At 40.4% G+C, this 15,258-nt stretch overlaps 1 protein-coding gene across 2 annotated transcripts; it reads left to right on the forward strand.

Annotated features, from left to right (window-relative positions):
• Window positions 1–1,250: 1,250 nt before the first annotated feature.
• Window positions 1,251–15,046, forward strand: LOC130863059 (zinc finger protein 431-like). 2 transcript variants are annotated; one of them, XM_057752968.1, is made up of 5 exons: window positions 1,251–1,336; window positions 7,965–8,105; window positions 8,975–9,101; window positions 9,290–9,350; window positions 10,464–15,046. In XM_057752968.1, the coding sequence occupies exons 1-5, from the start codon at window positions 1,334–1,336 to the stop codon at window positions 11,671–11,673; spliced, it is 1,542 nt and encodes a 513-aa protein (XP_057608951.1). In that variant the 5' UTR covers window positions 1,251–1,333; the 3' UTR covers window positions 11,674–15,046. The 2 variants fall into 2 exon arrangements, with proteins under 2 accessions (XP_057608951.1, XP_057608952.1); XM_057752969.1 differs by lacking the exon at window positions 7,965–8,105.
• Window positions 15,047–15,258: the final 212 nt, after the last annotated feature.

Consider the following 15,258-nt stretch of genomic DNA (forward strand, 5'->3'; position numbering starts at 1 on the left):
GCAACAACAACTAAATAAAAGAAAGCTAAATAGAAACTATATATAATAAGATATTATAATATATATTTCTTAGGTACTTAAAGAAAACACAAGACAGTCTTCATATACTACATGGCATCACTACTATTACCATGCTTTCTTTATGGGTGTTTGTAGACAGTACAAAGAAACAGCAAATACATAATAAAACATCATTGAGTGGATGCGTAAAGCATCCAGTACAATACAACTAAGAAACTGCTCTTACAACTATGATTTTCCAGTTTCCTAAAGAGAGATCTTTACACAGAGGGTCTCTCTATACTCTCCGTGGATGAACACCCCATTAGTTGTTTTAACTACAGACACTTAAAAGGTAAATAAACATTTACATCCTAGCATACTAATCTCTAACGAGCCTTGTTAGCGTACTATTCATTAAGAGGGTGTTTTAGAGGCACCACCCCTTAGCTAAATTCTCCTTTGTGTGACTTACTAACCCCTAAGCATTGGTAAATCCTTCCTATCCACAAGTCTACTTTTCTACATTAAAGCTTACTATGGAGTGCTACCCAGTTTATAAGATGACATTTACAAACTCCACAAAATTAGCTGCGAATGAATCTTACTCTTAAATGTCAAATGCAAAGTGCAAAACTTTTAGAAGATACTTGATAAATTAGACCTAACTGAGTTTGACAACCTGCCCGGGCCTTAGGAGTTTTCTCTAAGGCCCTGATGTATAGAGCAAAAACAGATCTTATCCAAAACCTAGAATTTGTTTGGGAGAGCTGTTCATGATACAGAACCAGGCCTCTGGGAAGGGGTTGCTTCAGATCCTGATTATCCAACCCTTTTCATACATGGGGCTGTGGTTTTTGGTTATAAAGCCACTGTGTACTTTGTTTATAATGTTCTTGAGATACCCTGTGTTCCTTCTATGTAATATTGTCTGAATTTGTCCACTTCCTTTTAAAACTAAATTGATTGGTTTATATTAACCTAAAACTTGCTGTTGTAAATGGTTGAAATCTGCATCCAATCTGGGATAGGTTTGGGCTTAGTGTGAGAGCCAGGCTCAGGAATTCCTGTGCTGGGTCTCTTCAATTCTCCAGGTCCCCGGGACAAGTATTCCTGTCACTCAGGCCTCATTAGCCAATCATGGTCTCCAACAGATCTGCCAGTCATATGGGAGGGTTCTTCCGGGCACAGGGCTTCTGGCTCAGAGCCACTGCTGAGGAAAGCGGAAGTTGTCCGCTGTGCTGAGGAAGGCGGAAGTTGTCTTGGGTGCTGTGCTGGGGTCTCCGCCGGGGGAAAGCTGTGGGCAGAGAGCCGGCAAGTCCGGCAGCGCACCATGGTGAGTGAGGGGCTGCCGTCCCCAGACAGGCAGGGGTGGTCAGCCATGCTGAGCGACCTGAGCGGCCTCCGGAACCATGGGAGTCGCTGTGGTGGGTCCTACCACGGCTCGGTCGGGGCCAGCGGCCAGCTGCAGAGTTAAACGTGGTCCCGCCTGGTCCTGCACGGTCCTGCGTGTCCTCCGTGATCCTTGAAATTCCTTGGGCTGTGTGGAAGCCTCGGAATAACTTCACTCCGCGGGCTGAGTTTGCGCGGGTTATTGGGAGCGGGACTGTGCTTAGAAACATCCTTGACGTCACTGTGAAATGCCGGCTCCTGTAGTGCGTGTATTGTCTCTGTGGAAGGCAGATTTGCCAAACTCGGAGAGCTCTGATCTCTCTAGTATCTTCCAGAAGTTCTGCACTTTTAACATTGAACATTTAGGTGCACAAAATTATTCCTTATTCCTTCTGGAATAATTTTGTGGAACTTGTAAAGTGTCTCCTGTGTAGAGTAGCACTCCACTGCTAAACTGTGGAGTAGAAGGGTAGAGTTGATGGTCGTTGTTGTGTGTGGGCATCAGTGGAGTGGGGTTTGCCTGAAACCACAAAGGCAGGAGAGGGAAGCACATTTATGATGCCCTCCACTTCCAGAGAGCGCTCCAGAGCATGGGGCTGTTTGGAAGAGAGACCAGTACTTGGAAGGTCAGAAATATAACAGTTTCGGGGTCACTTTGAATCATCTTTGTGAGTTTTGTTGAAGTCTTTGCTTATTTGCTTTCTATACAGCTCAACCGTAGGCAGCGTTGGTCAGGTTCATTGTCTTCCTAGCTGTGTTTCCTGAGGTCTTTTGAAGAAAACTTGACTGTCTTTTTGTGCTTTTGTTCTTGGCTTTTCCCCTCCATTCATATTCTTCACACATTTTTGTTTGATGTAAATTTGTGGTAAGCATAGAAGTCACATTGTATTAGTGTATTTATTATTTCTTCATAGTTCCATTGAAAATTCTCAAGTTTTCCACATGGAGTGTGGCTTTCAGGTTTCCTGTTAAAAATCTTTGGGAATTTTCTTTGGATTATTAAACTTATACTTCAAATTGAACATACCCAATGTCCTTTTTAAAAAGTCATGTGGATGGTAATGTTTACAGGGTTGTAAAGGAATAAAGGATACTATTGTGCATAATCACTCACTTAGCAAACTACAGTGAGGGCGAATCTGACACTGGTGTGAGATAATGTACGAAGCCAGAAAAGAGGACTGCAGAATAGGTCAGTGCACAGAATTCATAATAATAATCACATAAACGATATCCCACTAAGTTTGATTTATTTGAGAAAACTAAGAGTGAAAATCAAACATGCTCCAGAATTGAACAGTGGATCTGAGTGTTTCATGGGACTGTGTAGTAGCATGCGAAATAAACTCTGATAGCAGTAGATTGGGATTTCCCACAGATAGCAGTTAAAATCTGTAGCACGATTAATAAGAACCCAGAGACAGAAATTAGGGTTCAACCTGAAGGTCAGAAAAGCAAAACAGTCAGCCACTGGCTCTTACTTCTATCTCAGTCCGAAATAGTGATCCTGCCTCCAGGAATCTCAGAATGAGACTGACTGAGAGCTGTATCCTCCTGTCTTATATTCCTCTCTTTGGGGCTGGGAATAAAGGAGTGCACCAGTACCACCCAGTTTCTATGTTAAATTAGTGTGGCTACAGGGATTAAAGATGTGTGGTACCATTGCCTGGTCTGTAAGACTGATCAGTGCAGCTGTTTTACTCTCTGAACTTCAGGCAAACTTTATTTATTAAAATACAAATGAAATGTCACTACAAAAATCAGTTAAAGCCATGTTATGCTGTTATAGTTGATATAAAATTACACTTATTATTGTATGTATTCTGATGTATTTGGCCATATTACCTACACCCAAGCCACCTCATCATGAACATCAGAGTAAACTGTGTTCCCCAGACATTCTTTTTCTGTATGTGTGTTTACAGGGTACAGAGTTCTCATAAAATGACAGAAGTGCTCCGGACCCAGTAGTCTTCTCAGTGTATCTTCCATGCACTTGAAATTAGAACTAAGAAGAACCAGATCTCTCATGCTCATGGCACTTATATTCACAGTGGCCCTAGTAGGAAAATAACATACTGGGTGCCTCAGGAGGCCATTGTGAAGAATGAATAAAGACAATAACAATGGTTAAATGATTGTACACTTAGAAAGGACTTACTCTAACAGCACTTAATTACAGCTTAGGCAATGTCAGCCCATTTCTTTTTCCCATCCTATTTTATTTTTTAATGCACTCTCATTTGTCAGATGGATGTGAGAGCCCCAGCTATCTTGTCTGCACTACAGGTAGCAGTAGAAAATGAAGGGCAGAAAGAACAGAGAATCTAGCTGAGGCAATAATCATTTTCATAGGGTTTTTCTGACAGGTCCTTTATACAAGTCTTTCACTTGCTTTTTTAGAGTTACCCCAACATGTTTGATAATATTTGAAGCTATTGTGAAGGGTGCTGTTTCTCTGATTTGTTTTTCAGCCTATTTATCATTTATATATAAGGGTTTCTAGGTATTTTTTCTGTTGAGTTAATCTTGTATTCAGTCACTTTGCTGTGTTTATTGACTGCAGAGTTTAGCAGTTGAATTTGTATGGTCATGTGTGTGTATATATGTATAAATGTATAGATGCATACACACATATGCTATATGTATATGCATATATATGCTATCATATCATCTGCAAATAATGATTCTTTGACTTCTTCCTTTTCAAATTATATCCCCCTGATCTTCTTCAGTTGTCTTTTTGCTCTAGTGAGAACTTCAAATACTGTATTGAAGAGATAAGGAGAAAGTGGACCGCCTTGCCTGTTCCTGATTTTAGTGAAATTGGTTTGAGGTTCTCTTCATTTAATTTGATGTTGGCTATAGGCTTGCTGTAAATTTCCTTTCTTCTGTTTATGTATGTCCCTTGTATGCCTAATCTCTCCAAGACTTTTGTCATGAATGAGTGTTGTGTTTTGTCAAAGGCTCTTTCAGTGTCTAATGCGATGATACTGTGCTTTTTTTTTCCCTTTCAATTTATTTATATGGTGAATTACATTTACTGATTTTCATATGCTGAGCCATCTCTAATCCTATTGTTCTATTCCTGTTCTGGGGCAACCAAAAATCAGGTCTGGGTTAACAGTATGGTAAATCTCCAGACAACCTACCTGATCTTCTGGCACGCGTGAGATGTGACTGAGCAATGGGTGTCTGGGCAAGTGGGGATGGTCTGAGGGATTCACAGGTGGTGTGAACAGGGTGAGAGGAAGGCGCCCTTGGTTTTCTGTTCCAGTTCTATGGGCACCTGTGAGAATTGCGTCTGCGGTAGCAGATAGTGGGATAGGTCTTCGTGCAGCCTGCCTGGTCTTCTAGCAGGCATGGCCTCTGGTTGAGCAGGGTTGTCAGCCCATGATGGGGTCTGGGACACAGAGAGGGGGCAGGAAGGGAAGGGCAATCTTTAATTTCTTTCTTTTATTAGAAAATGTTATGAAACAGCGCAGAATGAACTTTGGTGGGTAGTTCAGGTTCAAGCAGCCCCACAGCGGGTGAGAGCCATGGAGACAGAGCTTACTTTGGAAGTTTTATTGGGGGAAGGGAAGAGAGTAAGGAAGGGAGAGAGAGAGAGAGAGAGAGAGAGAGAGAGAGAGAGAGAGAGAGAGAGAGAGAGGGAGGAGAGAGAAGAGAGAAAGAGAGCACACAGAGCAGCCTCATATGGGAGAGAGAGAGAGAGAGAGAGAGAAGAGAGAAGAGAGAAAGAGCACACAGAGCAGCCTCATATGGGAGAGAGAGAGAGAGAGAGAGAGAGAGAGAGAGAGAGAGAGAGAGGTGCAGAGAGCTAGAGAGAAAGAGATGCAAAGAGGCAGAGAGCCATGGAAAGAGATGAGTGACAGAGAGGGAGAGAAAGAGCAGGAGGAAGTGGGGGAGTTCCTCCTTTTAAAGTGATGGGGCGCAGTGTATGTGCACAGAGATCACACTAGGTCAGGGTACTGCCTGCCATGCGCACAGAGTGACACACTCTGCCAGGTCCCCAAGGGGCAGGGGCAGGTGTGCCTGATGCTAATATTCCTCCCTTTTGTTTATTTAAAAGAAAAAAGGAGAGGAGTTAGGCGTAGCAGGTTAGGGGAATGAGGGTGCAGAGTTCTCGAGACCGCTTCCTTCTGATTTGTGGGTGTTGAAATCTTGGGGGATGTGAGAAATCAGGGAAGCTTGCCATGTCCTGGAGTGTCTGGTTGCCTGACTGCTGTCCAGGCTCTATGGAACTGTCCTATGCCTCTTGGACCTGGCAGGGCGCTGGCAGAGCAGATGACAAGGTTAATTTTGGGGAAGAAAATTTCCTTAGGTCCTGGTTATTCAGGGAGGAGGATTGCAAGACCAGGGAAAACTGGAATGGTACTTATCTGGAATGAATCTGCCTTGTTTGGGTGGATCCAAGTTGACTCCCCAGAGCTTACAAGAATACTTTGAGTTTATGAAAACATAAGTTTTAGACTTATTAGCATTCTCACTGTTTATAATCGGTACTGATATTTACATTGTAGAAAAGGGTGGTGTATTCACATAGTGGTAGTACTCAGCCAGGTTAATGGCTTATCAGGATTTTGGCAATTAATGTTAAGACTGGGAACTTTTGGAGTCTTATATAACAGTGGCATAATGAGAGAGAGAAATCTGGACATGTTGCATTCTTTTTAATGTCTTGAATTGTTTTATCAGCACTTAAGCCTTTTCATCCTCAGACATTTGTAATTTGTATGTACACAGCTTATTAACTCACATTTGCACACCTTAAAACACCTTCTTAGACCCTAAACATTCTTAGATCCTCATAACTTAGGCTTTTCTATCTTTCCATAAGTGAACCTTAAAGCACCTGTTCCTTCCCCATCACTCAGGTTGGTTGCTGAGGGCGGTTACTGCAAAGTTCCTTTAAACAAAGGTATGGCAAGAAGTTATCTTAACACTTGTTTTGTGAGTTTATCTCATTTCTGAGTCTGGTAATGACGTGGATTGTGTCTGGACTTAGTATTAGCTCTAGGAGAGTGAGGCCTGTGACCTGAATTTCACACCAAGAACTTCGAAGGCAGTTGAAAGCTTGCTTGCTGCTGTTAAGCTGGCAGAGCTACTAGTCATCAAATAGCATCAGAGTTCTGAGGAGGATAAACTTTACCTGAGTTAGCAATTAAAAATGACAGAGACTTACTTGCTTGACAGCCACCTCAGGTCCTCCATGGTTGTTGAGGGCAGCGATCTCACAGCAGCGTTCTTCTTCAGCTGGTGAGGCGGGCATGTAAGGCCCTAGATGGTCACATAGGCTTCTCCTCATGGGAGGACCTGCCTACCTTTGTCTAGGCAACTTGAGGCAGTTGAGTTTTCAGTGTCCTGACGCCCACAGTCTTAGCAGCAGTTGAGGTGAAAGGCAGTTTTTCTCCCAGTGGCTAAGCGTGCTGCCACTTATGAAACAAGTTATGGGTGGAGGTTCTTCTGTACCCATTTGTCTTCTTTGGAGAAAATAGGGGTGCTTGCAGGAGTAGTCCTGACTCTCCATTACAAAAAAACCTTTTTAATTAAACATTTTAAATGCCATATTCTGCAGATCTCTGAGCATTTGAGAACTGACTTTCTATTGGGTGTGTCTGAGTAGACAAACTTTGTCTTTAGTTACTTGTTTTAAGCATAGTTCTGAAAACATATAGGGGACTAGTTAGGGCTTATCCCTGTAGTTAATTATATCAGTACTTAGCATGACTACAATTAAAGAGCTTGATTATTTATTCCTTATCAATCTGAATAGATTTTATAACCTTAAATTTTTATCAACATATAGATTATATTTTAGGCCAGATATATAGTATGTTGTAACTGATCTAATCATATATTTTATCATCATACAAAAGTACATACCAATTTCAAATATTTGAGACTCGTTGCTTTCTTAGTTTAGAAGGAGATACAAGGAACAGAGAGCTCATTAGGACTAAGAAGTTTACTCTTTAACTTTAGTAAACGATGTTTTTCTAAACAATAGTTATTGGCACACATAAGAGCAGTTGAATTTAAATTACATACATAAACACACAGTGTTGGAGCTAGCTTACATTTTCACATAAAAGTTAAATCCAAGTCACATGTGTGTGCGTGTGTGCGCACATCCACAGACCCTCCCCCTACACACACACACACACACACATCTTTTTGTCCTTACTAAAAATGGCGGTTGTCCACATGGTCAGCCTTAGTAGAGATGGCTGTTAGGTCATCTGATCGTATACTGAAACCTTTTATCTGAAACTCTACAAAGGAGACAAATGTCAAAGCAATTCTTAGTCACAGAAACTTTCAGTTTTCTAACTTCTACAACCAAGTTTCGCATAGACTTTGAACAATTGATGGACTTTCTTTGGACCACCAGCTCCAAAATAATGACATAGGGACTTCTTATTATGAAAGCTTGGCCTTAACTTAGACTTGTTCCCAACTTGCTCTTGAAACTCAGATTAATCCATTCATATCTATTAATCTATGTTCTGCCATGTGGCTTGTTACCTCGCCTCCATACTGTAACCTCTGCCTCTCTGATTCTGTCCTAGAGTTCCTATCTCTGCCCGGAAGTCCCACCTATCCTCTTCAGCTCTTTATTAAAGAAATCAGAAGTTGCCTTGGCAGAGACATACCTTCACAGTGTACAAAAAGATTATCCCATAACATTGAACCGTTTAGGAAGAACTCAGGTAAGATTTACATACTTCAAACAAAAGGTAGCTCACACAAAAGGAGACAGTCACAAAAGGGAGATCAAAGCCCAGGGGCTAACACTCCAGAATCTAGCCAGCTGCCATGATCTGCAAGAACTCTGTTTACGCCCACCCATATGCAAGCTCTTTGCTACTGAGACATCTCTCCTTGTTGTTTATTTATGATCAACATTTACATTGCTAACATTTTATCTGTCCACTTTTAACTGTTTAATCATGTCTTCCCTTTTAATAACTTTTTATTAATGCTACAGTTTAAACTGGGGCACTTCAGGTTTCTAGAAAATGAATACAGAGCTGTATAAATCTTTTAGGAACTTCAGTAAAAATCTCTGAGTTCTTTCTTTTTGTTTGATTGATTTTTGCAGGGTGATAGAGTGTTAATATATACCTTTGGCTATTTTGGGACTCTTTGCTTAGACCATACTGGCATCCAACTCAATGAGATACACCTTCTTCTACTTCCTGAGTGTTGGGATTAAAGGCATGAGGCATTACACCCAATTTTTTCATCTTTTTTTTTTCTAGTTAGTAATTGGTCATACAATGTTTCTGGTGTGTACTCAGTACTGTTGATCTGTTTGCTTTTCTCTCTCTTATTAAGTCTGGTATAATAAGTGCATTTCTCGTGCAAGGCTATATCCCATTCAAAGGGTGCAGAAATGACAGGGGTGGACCTCCTATGGTTCCTTCTAAAGTGACTTGGTAATTACAGTTAAAATTCTGTGTAATGGAATAAAGTGTGGGAAGCACCAGAATTATATGACTATATTGTGAAAGAAGCAGACATTTGCAATGCTGTTTGTATCACACTTTTTTTTGTACACATGTATGGGATATTTTAGAATGCAGTGACCTATGATGATGTGCATGTTGACTTCACTCGGGAAGAGTGGGCTTTGCTGGATTCCTCCCAGAAGAATCTCTACAAAGATGTGATGCTGGAGACCTACAGGAATCTCACTGCTATAGGTATGAATTTTGATTCACTTTTTAAAATAAGGGGGCAACTGCTTCTTGGATATTGATGCTCTTCTGCAATTTTGATTGAGAAAGAGGAAGGATGAGGTGAATAAATCAAATAGCGTTCTAAAGTTCAATGAAGATAATTAAATTTTTCATAATTTCCAATAATAGACATTTTCTGTATTATATTTTAGGCTACAATTCGGGAGACCATTATATTGAAGAACCTTGTCAAACTTCTAGAAGAAATGGAAGGTAATTTTCATGTGCAAGTGGATACAAATGTAACTCTTTAAGAAATTTTAATGTGAATTGGAAGTTTTAAGGCAAAGCAACTGTAAATAAGCACTTAAGTGTAGTGATGATTATTAAATTATCACAAAACCATGTACCTCAATGTCAGGGAACTAATTTGTGTTTACAAGTCATTCTTATATGAAGAAGACAAGGAAATAATGCCTTAACAGAGATCACCTTTTGACTCATGGCCCCATGTAAAGTCCCAATCCATTTAATTTCATACCACTTATTCCAAAAGGTATACACAATGAATAGGTGATAAATATATGTCCAAAATCTTATAATAAGCAAATAGTACACGGAAAAGCTGGTGTTACCCATATACACAAATATATGGGAGTTTTTGGGACTTTGCTGAGTTCAGTGAGAGAGGCAGTTTATGAGCTTCAAGACGATTATTGTGGAGCACCTTAACTTCTGTACCGCAGGCCTATGAGGAACCAAAAGATAAACGATGTGAATGCAGTGTAGAAACCTTTCATTAATTATTCTTTCATTACTTGATATTTCATATGTCGCTCTGCATACAAGCCATGTGAGAGGGAAAGAAGCAATATCCCCTCTATACAGTAGTCCTTGCTTGGAGTAGACTTGTTGAATGAAATACAAGTTTATAATTCATTGGTTTTTCCAGCTCCGTTGGGACTATATCAGCAAACTAACAGTATAAGATAGCCTATGAGTATTAGAAATGTGGAAATTCTTCTGTTTGTCCTAGTTCGCTATGCAAATGTGGTATGATTCACACTATTGGAAAACTTACTGATGCAACCAGTGTGACAAACTTCCAACTTTTTCCAGTTCTCTTCAACTATCTGGAAAACTCATATAAACGATGTATAAATGTGAGCCATGTAATAAAGGCTCTTACCATCACAGGTATCTTCAAAGATGCAAAACAACTTTTAGGGAAGGGGAATACTGTGAGTGTAAACAAAGTGATAAAACCCTAAGATCTGATTTGGCTTTATAATAAGACCAAATTCTAAAATTAATTCATTCAGGTAGAAAGATTCATGAGTGTAATGTATTCAGTAAAGCTTTTACATGTACCAATTATTTTTGCAGGCATGAAGGAAATCATACTGGAGTGAAATCCTGTGAATATACTCAAAGTGATAAAGCCGTTGCATATGACAGTCATCTTCAAAGACATGAAAGAATTCCTACTGGAGAAAAACGCAATCAATGTAGTCAGTGTGGTAAAGCCTTTGCACATCACAGTTATCTCCGAATACATAAAAGAACACACACTGGAGAGAAACCCTGTGAATGTAAGCAATGTGGTAAAACCTTTGCACATCTCAGTAGTCTCCGAAGACATAAAATAACACATACTGGAGAGAAACCCTACAGATGTAATCAATGTGATAAAGCCTTTTCACAACCCACTAGTCTCCAAATACATATAAGAACACATACTGGAGAGAAGCCCTATGTATGTTATCAATGTGGCAAAGCCTTTTCACAGCACAATAGTCTCCGAGTACATAAAAGAACGCATACGGGAGAGAAACCCTACAAATGTAATGAATGTGGTGAAGGCTTTGCACGCCACAGTCATCTTCAAAAGCATGAAAGAATGCATACTGGAGAGAAACCCTATGAATGTCTTCAACATGATGAAGCCTGTGCACATTTCTATACTCTTCAGCATCATGAAAGAATTCATACTGGAGAGAAACCCTATGAATGTACTCAATGTGGTAAAACCTTTGCACATAACAGGCATCTCCGAATGCATAAAAGAACACATTCTGGAGAGAAAACCTGCAAATGTAATCAGTGTGGTAAAGCCTTTGCACATAAGAGTTATCTCCGAATGCATAAAAGAACACATTCTGGAGAGAAACCTTATGAATGCACTGAATGTGGTAAAACCTTTGCATATCATAGTTATCTCCGAATACATGAAAGAACACATACTGGAGAGAAACCCTACGAATGTACTGAATGTGGTAAAGCCTTTGCACGGCACACTAGTCTCCAAATACATAAAAAAACACATACTGGAGAGAAACCATATGCATGTAATCAATGTGATAAAGCCTTTGCACATCACAATTACCTCCGAATACATAAAAGAACGCATACTGGAGAGAAACCCTATGAATGTGCTCAATGTAGTAAAACCTTTGCACATCACAGTAGCCTTCAAATACATAAAAGAACACATACTGGAGGAGAATCTATAAATGCAAGCAATGTAGTGAAGCCTTTGCATGTAACAGTACTCTTTCAAGTCATGGGAAATAATCATGTTGGAGAGAATCCCTAAACATGTAGTCAGTGTGCAAAGTCTTGCACTTTGTGGTATTCTTCATTCAAGAGGAAAACCTTTAGTGTATAATCAATCTTTTAAAGTCTTTGCACATCACAGTTGTCATTGAGAACCTGAAAAAACTCATATGAAAGGATTTGGTAAAATCTTTAGCCAGCATTTTTATGTTCAGTTATACAAGATTATTTATTCTGGAGAAAAAAAAAAGTCTGACAGTTGTCAACAGTCTGTTCAAGCTTATGATGTCCCTCTTTGTTTTGTTTGTACCTGTAAACTCATATGGACAAAAGCCTTATGAATTTAAATAGTAAGGTAACCCTTTTAGATTTTACACTTCGGTTCAGTAACATGAAATAGCTCATGTAGGTGTAAACCTTAATGGGTGTGATTGTTCTGTGCCCTCCAAGTCTTCCATTTTTCCTTTTTTGGGCCACTACATGTAGCTTTCAGTGACAGCACCCTGAAGGCTCTCACTTTGTGGTCACCACATGAGCCTTAGCTCCTCAGTCCCCCTCCTGCCATCCCTGTAACTTGTCTGCCTGGTAGGAATAAGGGTATTCTAAAGATAGAAATATCTTTTCTGTCTTCCCTGTTGGCTAGCAGCTAGTGAAACAGTGCACCCCTTGAGATCCCCATGAGTCTCACTCTGGGCAAAGACTGAGTCCTCCAGAAGAAAACTTCTCTGCTGAAGACACATTTACCCCTTATCTGAATACCTTGCATTAGAGAAAGCTGAGAATTGGGAGGGATTTAGGGATGAAAAAAAATCATTATAGGGCTTTGTTAGATTTCTTAGTTGCCTTCCAAGGATGAATTGATTACCTTATATCTTCATAACTGTTCCAAACTCATCATACTGAATAAATACCATGTTTTAATAATTCCGTCATTTGCATTTTTTCTATTGTTTGCTTATGTGATTATTTTAACAAATAACCATACTATGATTCCCTGTCTGGCCCGGAACTCACTCTGTAGACTAGGCTGTTTTAGGACATCAGAGAGATCTGTCCACATTGCCTCCAGAGCATCTGCATTACAGATGGGCACATGCTGTGGTCCACAGGATTGATTATACAGTGAGAGTACAGCTGACAAAATCATTAGGCTGACCCACCAGGATCACCCGTTCCAGTGGAGTAAACCAATTTGTAGAGCTTGGAGGATACCTGACTTTTGAATAGTCACTGCCATTTCTGTAAAACCCTTGTGAAGCCATAACTCTCTTTTCTGTAGTGGGACTCATCCCCAAAAAAACCAGCAGTATGTTAATCAATTATTGGGCATAACTTCATCATGTACTGTTGTACCGGATGACTTTTCATTTTTCTGTATAATATTGATATATAGAATATAATGCCTTGTATTCTTAAAAAGGCCCCATAGAAAGGAAATTTTCACTTGGGGGTTAGCCGGAATAAAGCCACCACTTGGCCCAGAGGCTGAACATGCCAAGCTCTGGATTTTACAGTAAGTAACCGCAGTTTTCCTTTTGATCTATCCACCTTAGATGTTATCTCTAGGGCTGAGAGTGAACCTTTAATCAGCGATCGTTTAGGTGAAAATGTTGATGCTTCCCGCACGGTAAGCTGGCTACTGTGGTTACCACACTGCTATATTCCCAGCCACAGCCAGAGTGGAAGTGCTTAGTGCACAGCACTGCCGTGTTTTCTTCCCTTTTTTCTACATTTATCAATCACAAACTTCTAGCTTAACTAACCACACAAATGTAGTTAAAACCCAAACCCCCTCTCCCTCCTCTTAGAAATCCCTTCCTCTGTTTACCCTTTTCAGATATGCCCAGGTGCTTCACAACCATTTCCCTTCTGAGATTATAAATAAGATAACAGACATCCACTTTGTCGCCTTATCTGTCTTCTTGGCCCCGAAAAATGCATGCCTGGTATCCTTGGTAGTGCCAGAGAATTGTTAATTGTTTCTGTGTGGGTGTATAAACCTTGTGAGATAGAGAAGAGTAAATGGGACACGGTGAGAAGAGGGCCTGTGTGAGCTGACTCATTCCTTTCACCCTCAGATCCCATTAGCCAACTCCTGCTTGCAAGTGCCCTGTCTGAGCTCTCCGGGGGCACATCACAACTTGATATCCTAGTTCTCTTAATTGTCTTAGTGAGGATGAGTGACTGAGCCTAGATGGTTTGGGTAGCCAGGACACAGGCTTTGGCCCTAACTCCAGTACCAGAAGAAGGCTCCCATTAAATGCACCCCTCCTACTTTAGAGTCCACTGTCTTCCAACTGTGAGCAATGATTTTCTTTATCATTGAATCTGTTATAACTCAGGGACTGGGGCAGATTTTGAAATCCAGGCTTACAGATATAAGAGCTTTCTGAATACAGTTAAGTGTAACTGCTCATTTCACTCATCCTGTTACCCTAATGACTCAGTAAATGAAGTTGAAGCCACCTAAGCCAGGCATGGTGGCACAGGCCTGTAACTATGGTACTTAGAAAGTGGAGACAGGAATTTCAGGATTTCAAGTCATTTAAGTTGAAAATGGTGGGAGGCCCAAGAACTAAGGGAGACAATGATTAGTTCTAGCCAGTGTCCATAGTCTTGACTGCAGCTCCAGAACTTCAGGGCCATGGCACCAGCAAGCATACACTGAGGTATTTACACCCCAGGTTTTCTAATTATAATGTTTCCTGTCCAAGGCAGCCCAGTTCACTTCAGGGTCAGACTCCTGTTGCTCCTTAAACAGTGGAATTTTTCTCCAAGGGGAGGAATTAGACTCAGGCAGGGATGAGCTCCCCAATTGCAGATCCAATGCAATGTATTCAGCCCTGAACCATATACATACAACCAACAGAAATAGACTCAGCAAGTTTTATTCATGTATTTTTACATGGAGAGAAGACAAGGGGGAAAGTGATGTAATATATTTTAATCAAAATGTATAAAATATTTTTTAATAAAAAAGTAGCTAGAGAGACAGCTTAGCAGTTAAGAGCCCTGGGTGTAGTGGAGGACACAGGTTCCAGTCCCAGAAACAACCTGGTTGCTAAAGATGGTTACTCCAGTCCAAAGGTATCTGGTGCCCTCTTCTCGCCTGTGTAGGTACTGTACACAGACACTGGTAGGCAAACACATGTATACAAACCACAAAAATAAAGCTTAGAAACAGAATTCTCTACAGTGATGTCACAGCCCAAGACAGCAGGCAGAGCTAGTTAAAATGAACTTCTTTTCGTACATGTGGCCTTTCTCTGAGCCAGCCTGCTCAGAAGCAAAGGCTGAAACTAGAGTCGCCCAGCAGGATTGTTCATCTAAGAACAGCATGCACAGTGCTTACAGGTGTGTTCCTTGATGTTTTCTGTATTTGTGTTCTCTGCCCTTTGTATGTGTAAGAATTAAAGGCAATGATACATCTTTTTAAATCTGTTGATAATATCCTTTAAATGTAGATCATATGATTAAAAGATTTCTTCTGTAATGGATCTGGCTATCCTCTAGACTTGCAATCTTCTGTCTTTATTTAAATTGTTCAGTGTACAACCTGGGGCCTGAATCTAAAAGAGACAAATGCAAAATTTATTCTAGTTTGGCTCATCTTTTAGTATTAGCC

Source organism: Chionomys nivalis, chromosome 20 (assembly GCF_950005125.1).
Source record: "Chionomys nivalis chromosome 20, mChiNiv1.1, whole genome shotgun sequence".
Classification (NCBI taxonomy): domain Eukaryota; kingdom Metazoa; phylum Chordata; class Mammalia; order Rodentia; family Cricetidae; genus Chionomys; species Chionomys nivalis.

Bases quoted from the DNA above. Each gene is read 5' to 3' on its own strand.
- LOC130863059 (XM_057752968.1), top strand. The intron at 8,106-8,974 runs GTAAGATTTACA...GGGATATTTTAG, and splicing joins ACCGTTTAGGAAGAACTCAG to AATGCAGTGACCTATGATGA. The intron at 9,102-9,289 runs GTATGAATTTTG...ATTATATTTTAG, and splicing joins CAGGAATCTCACTGCTATAG to GCTACAATTCGGGAGACCAT.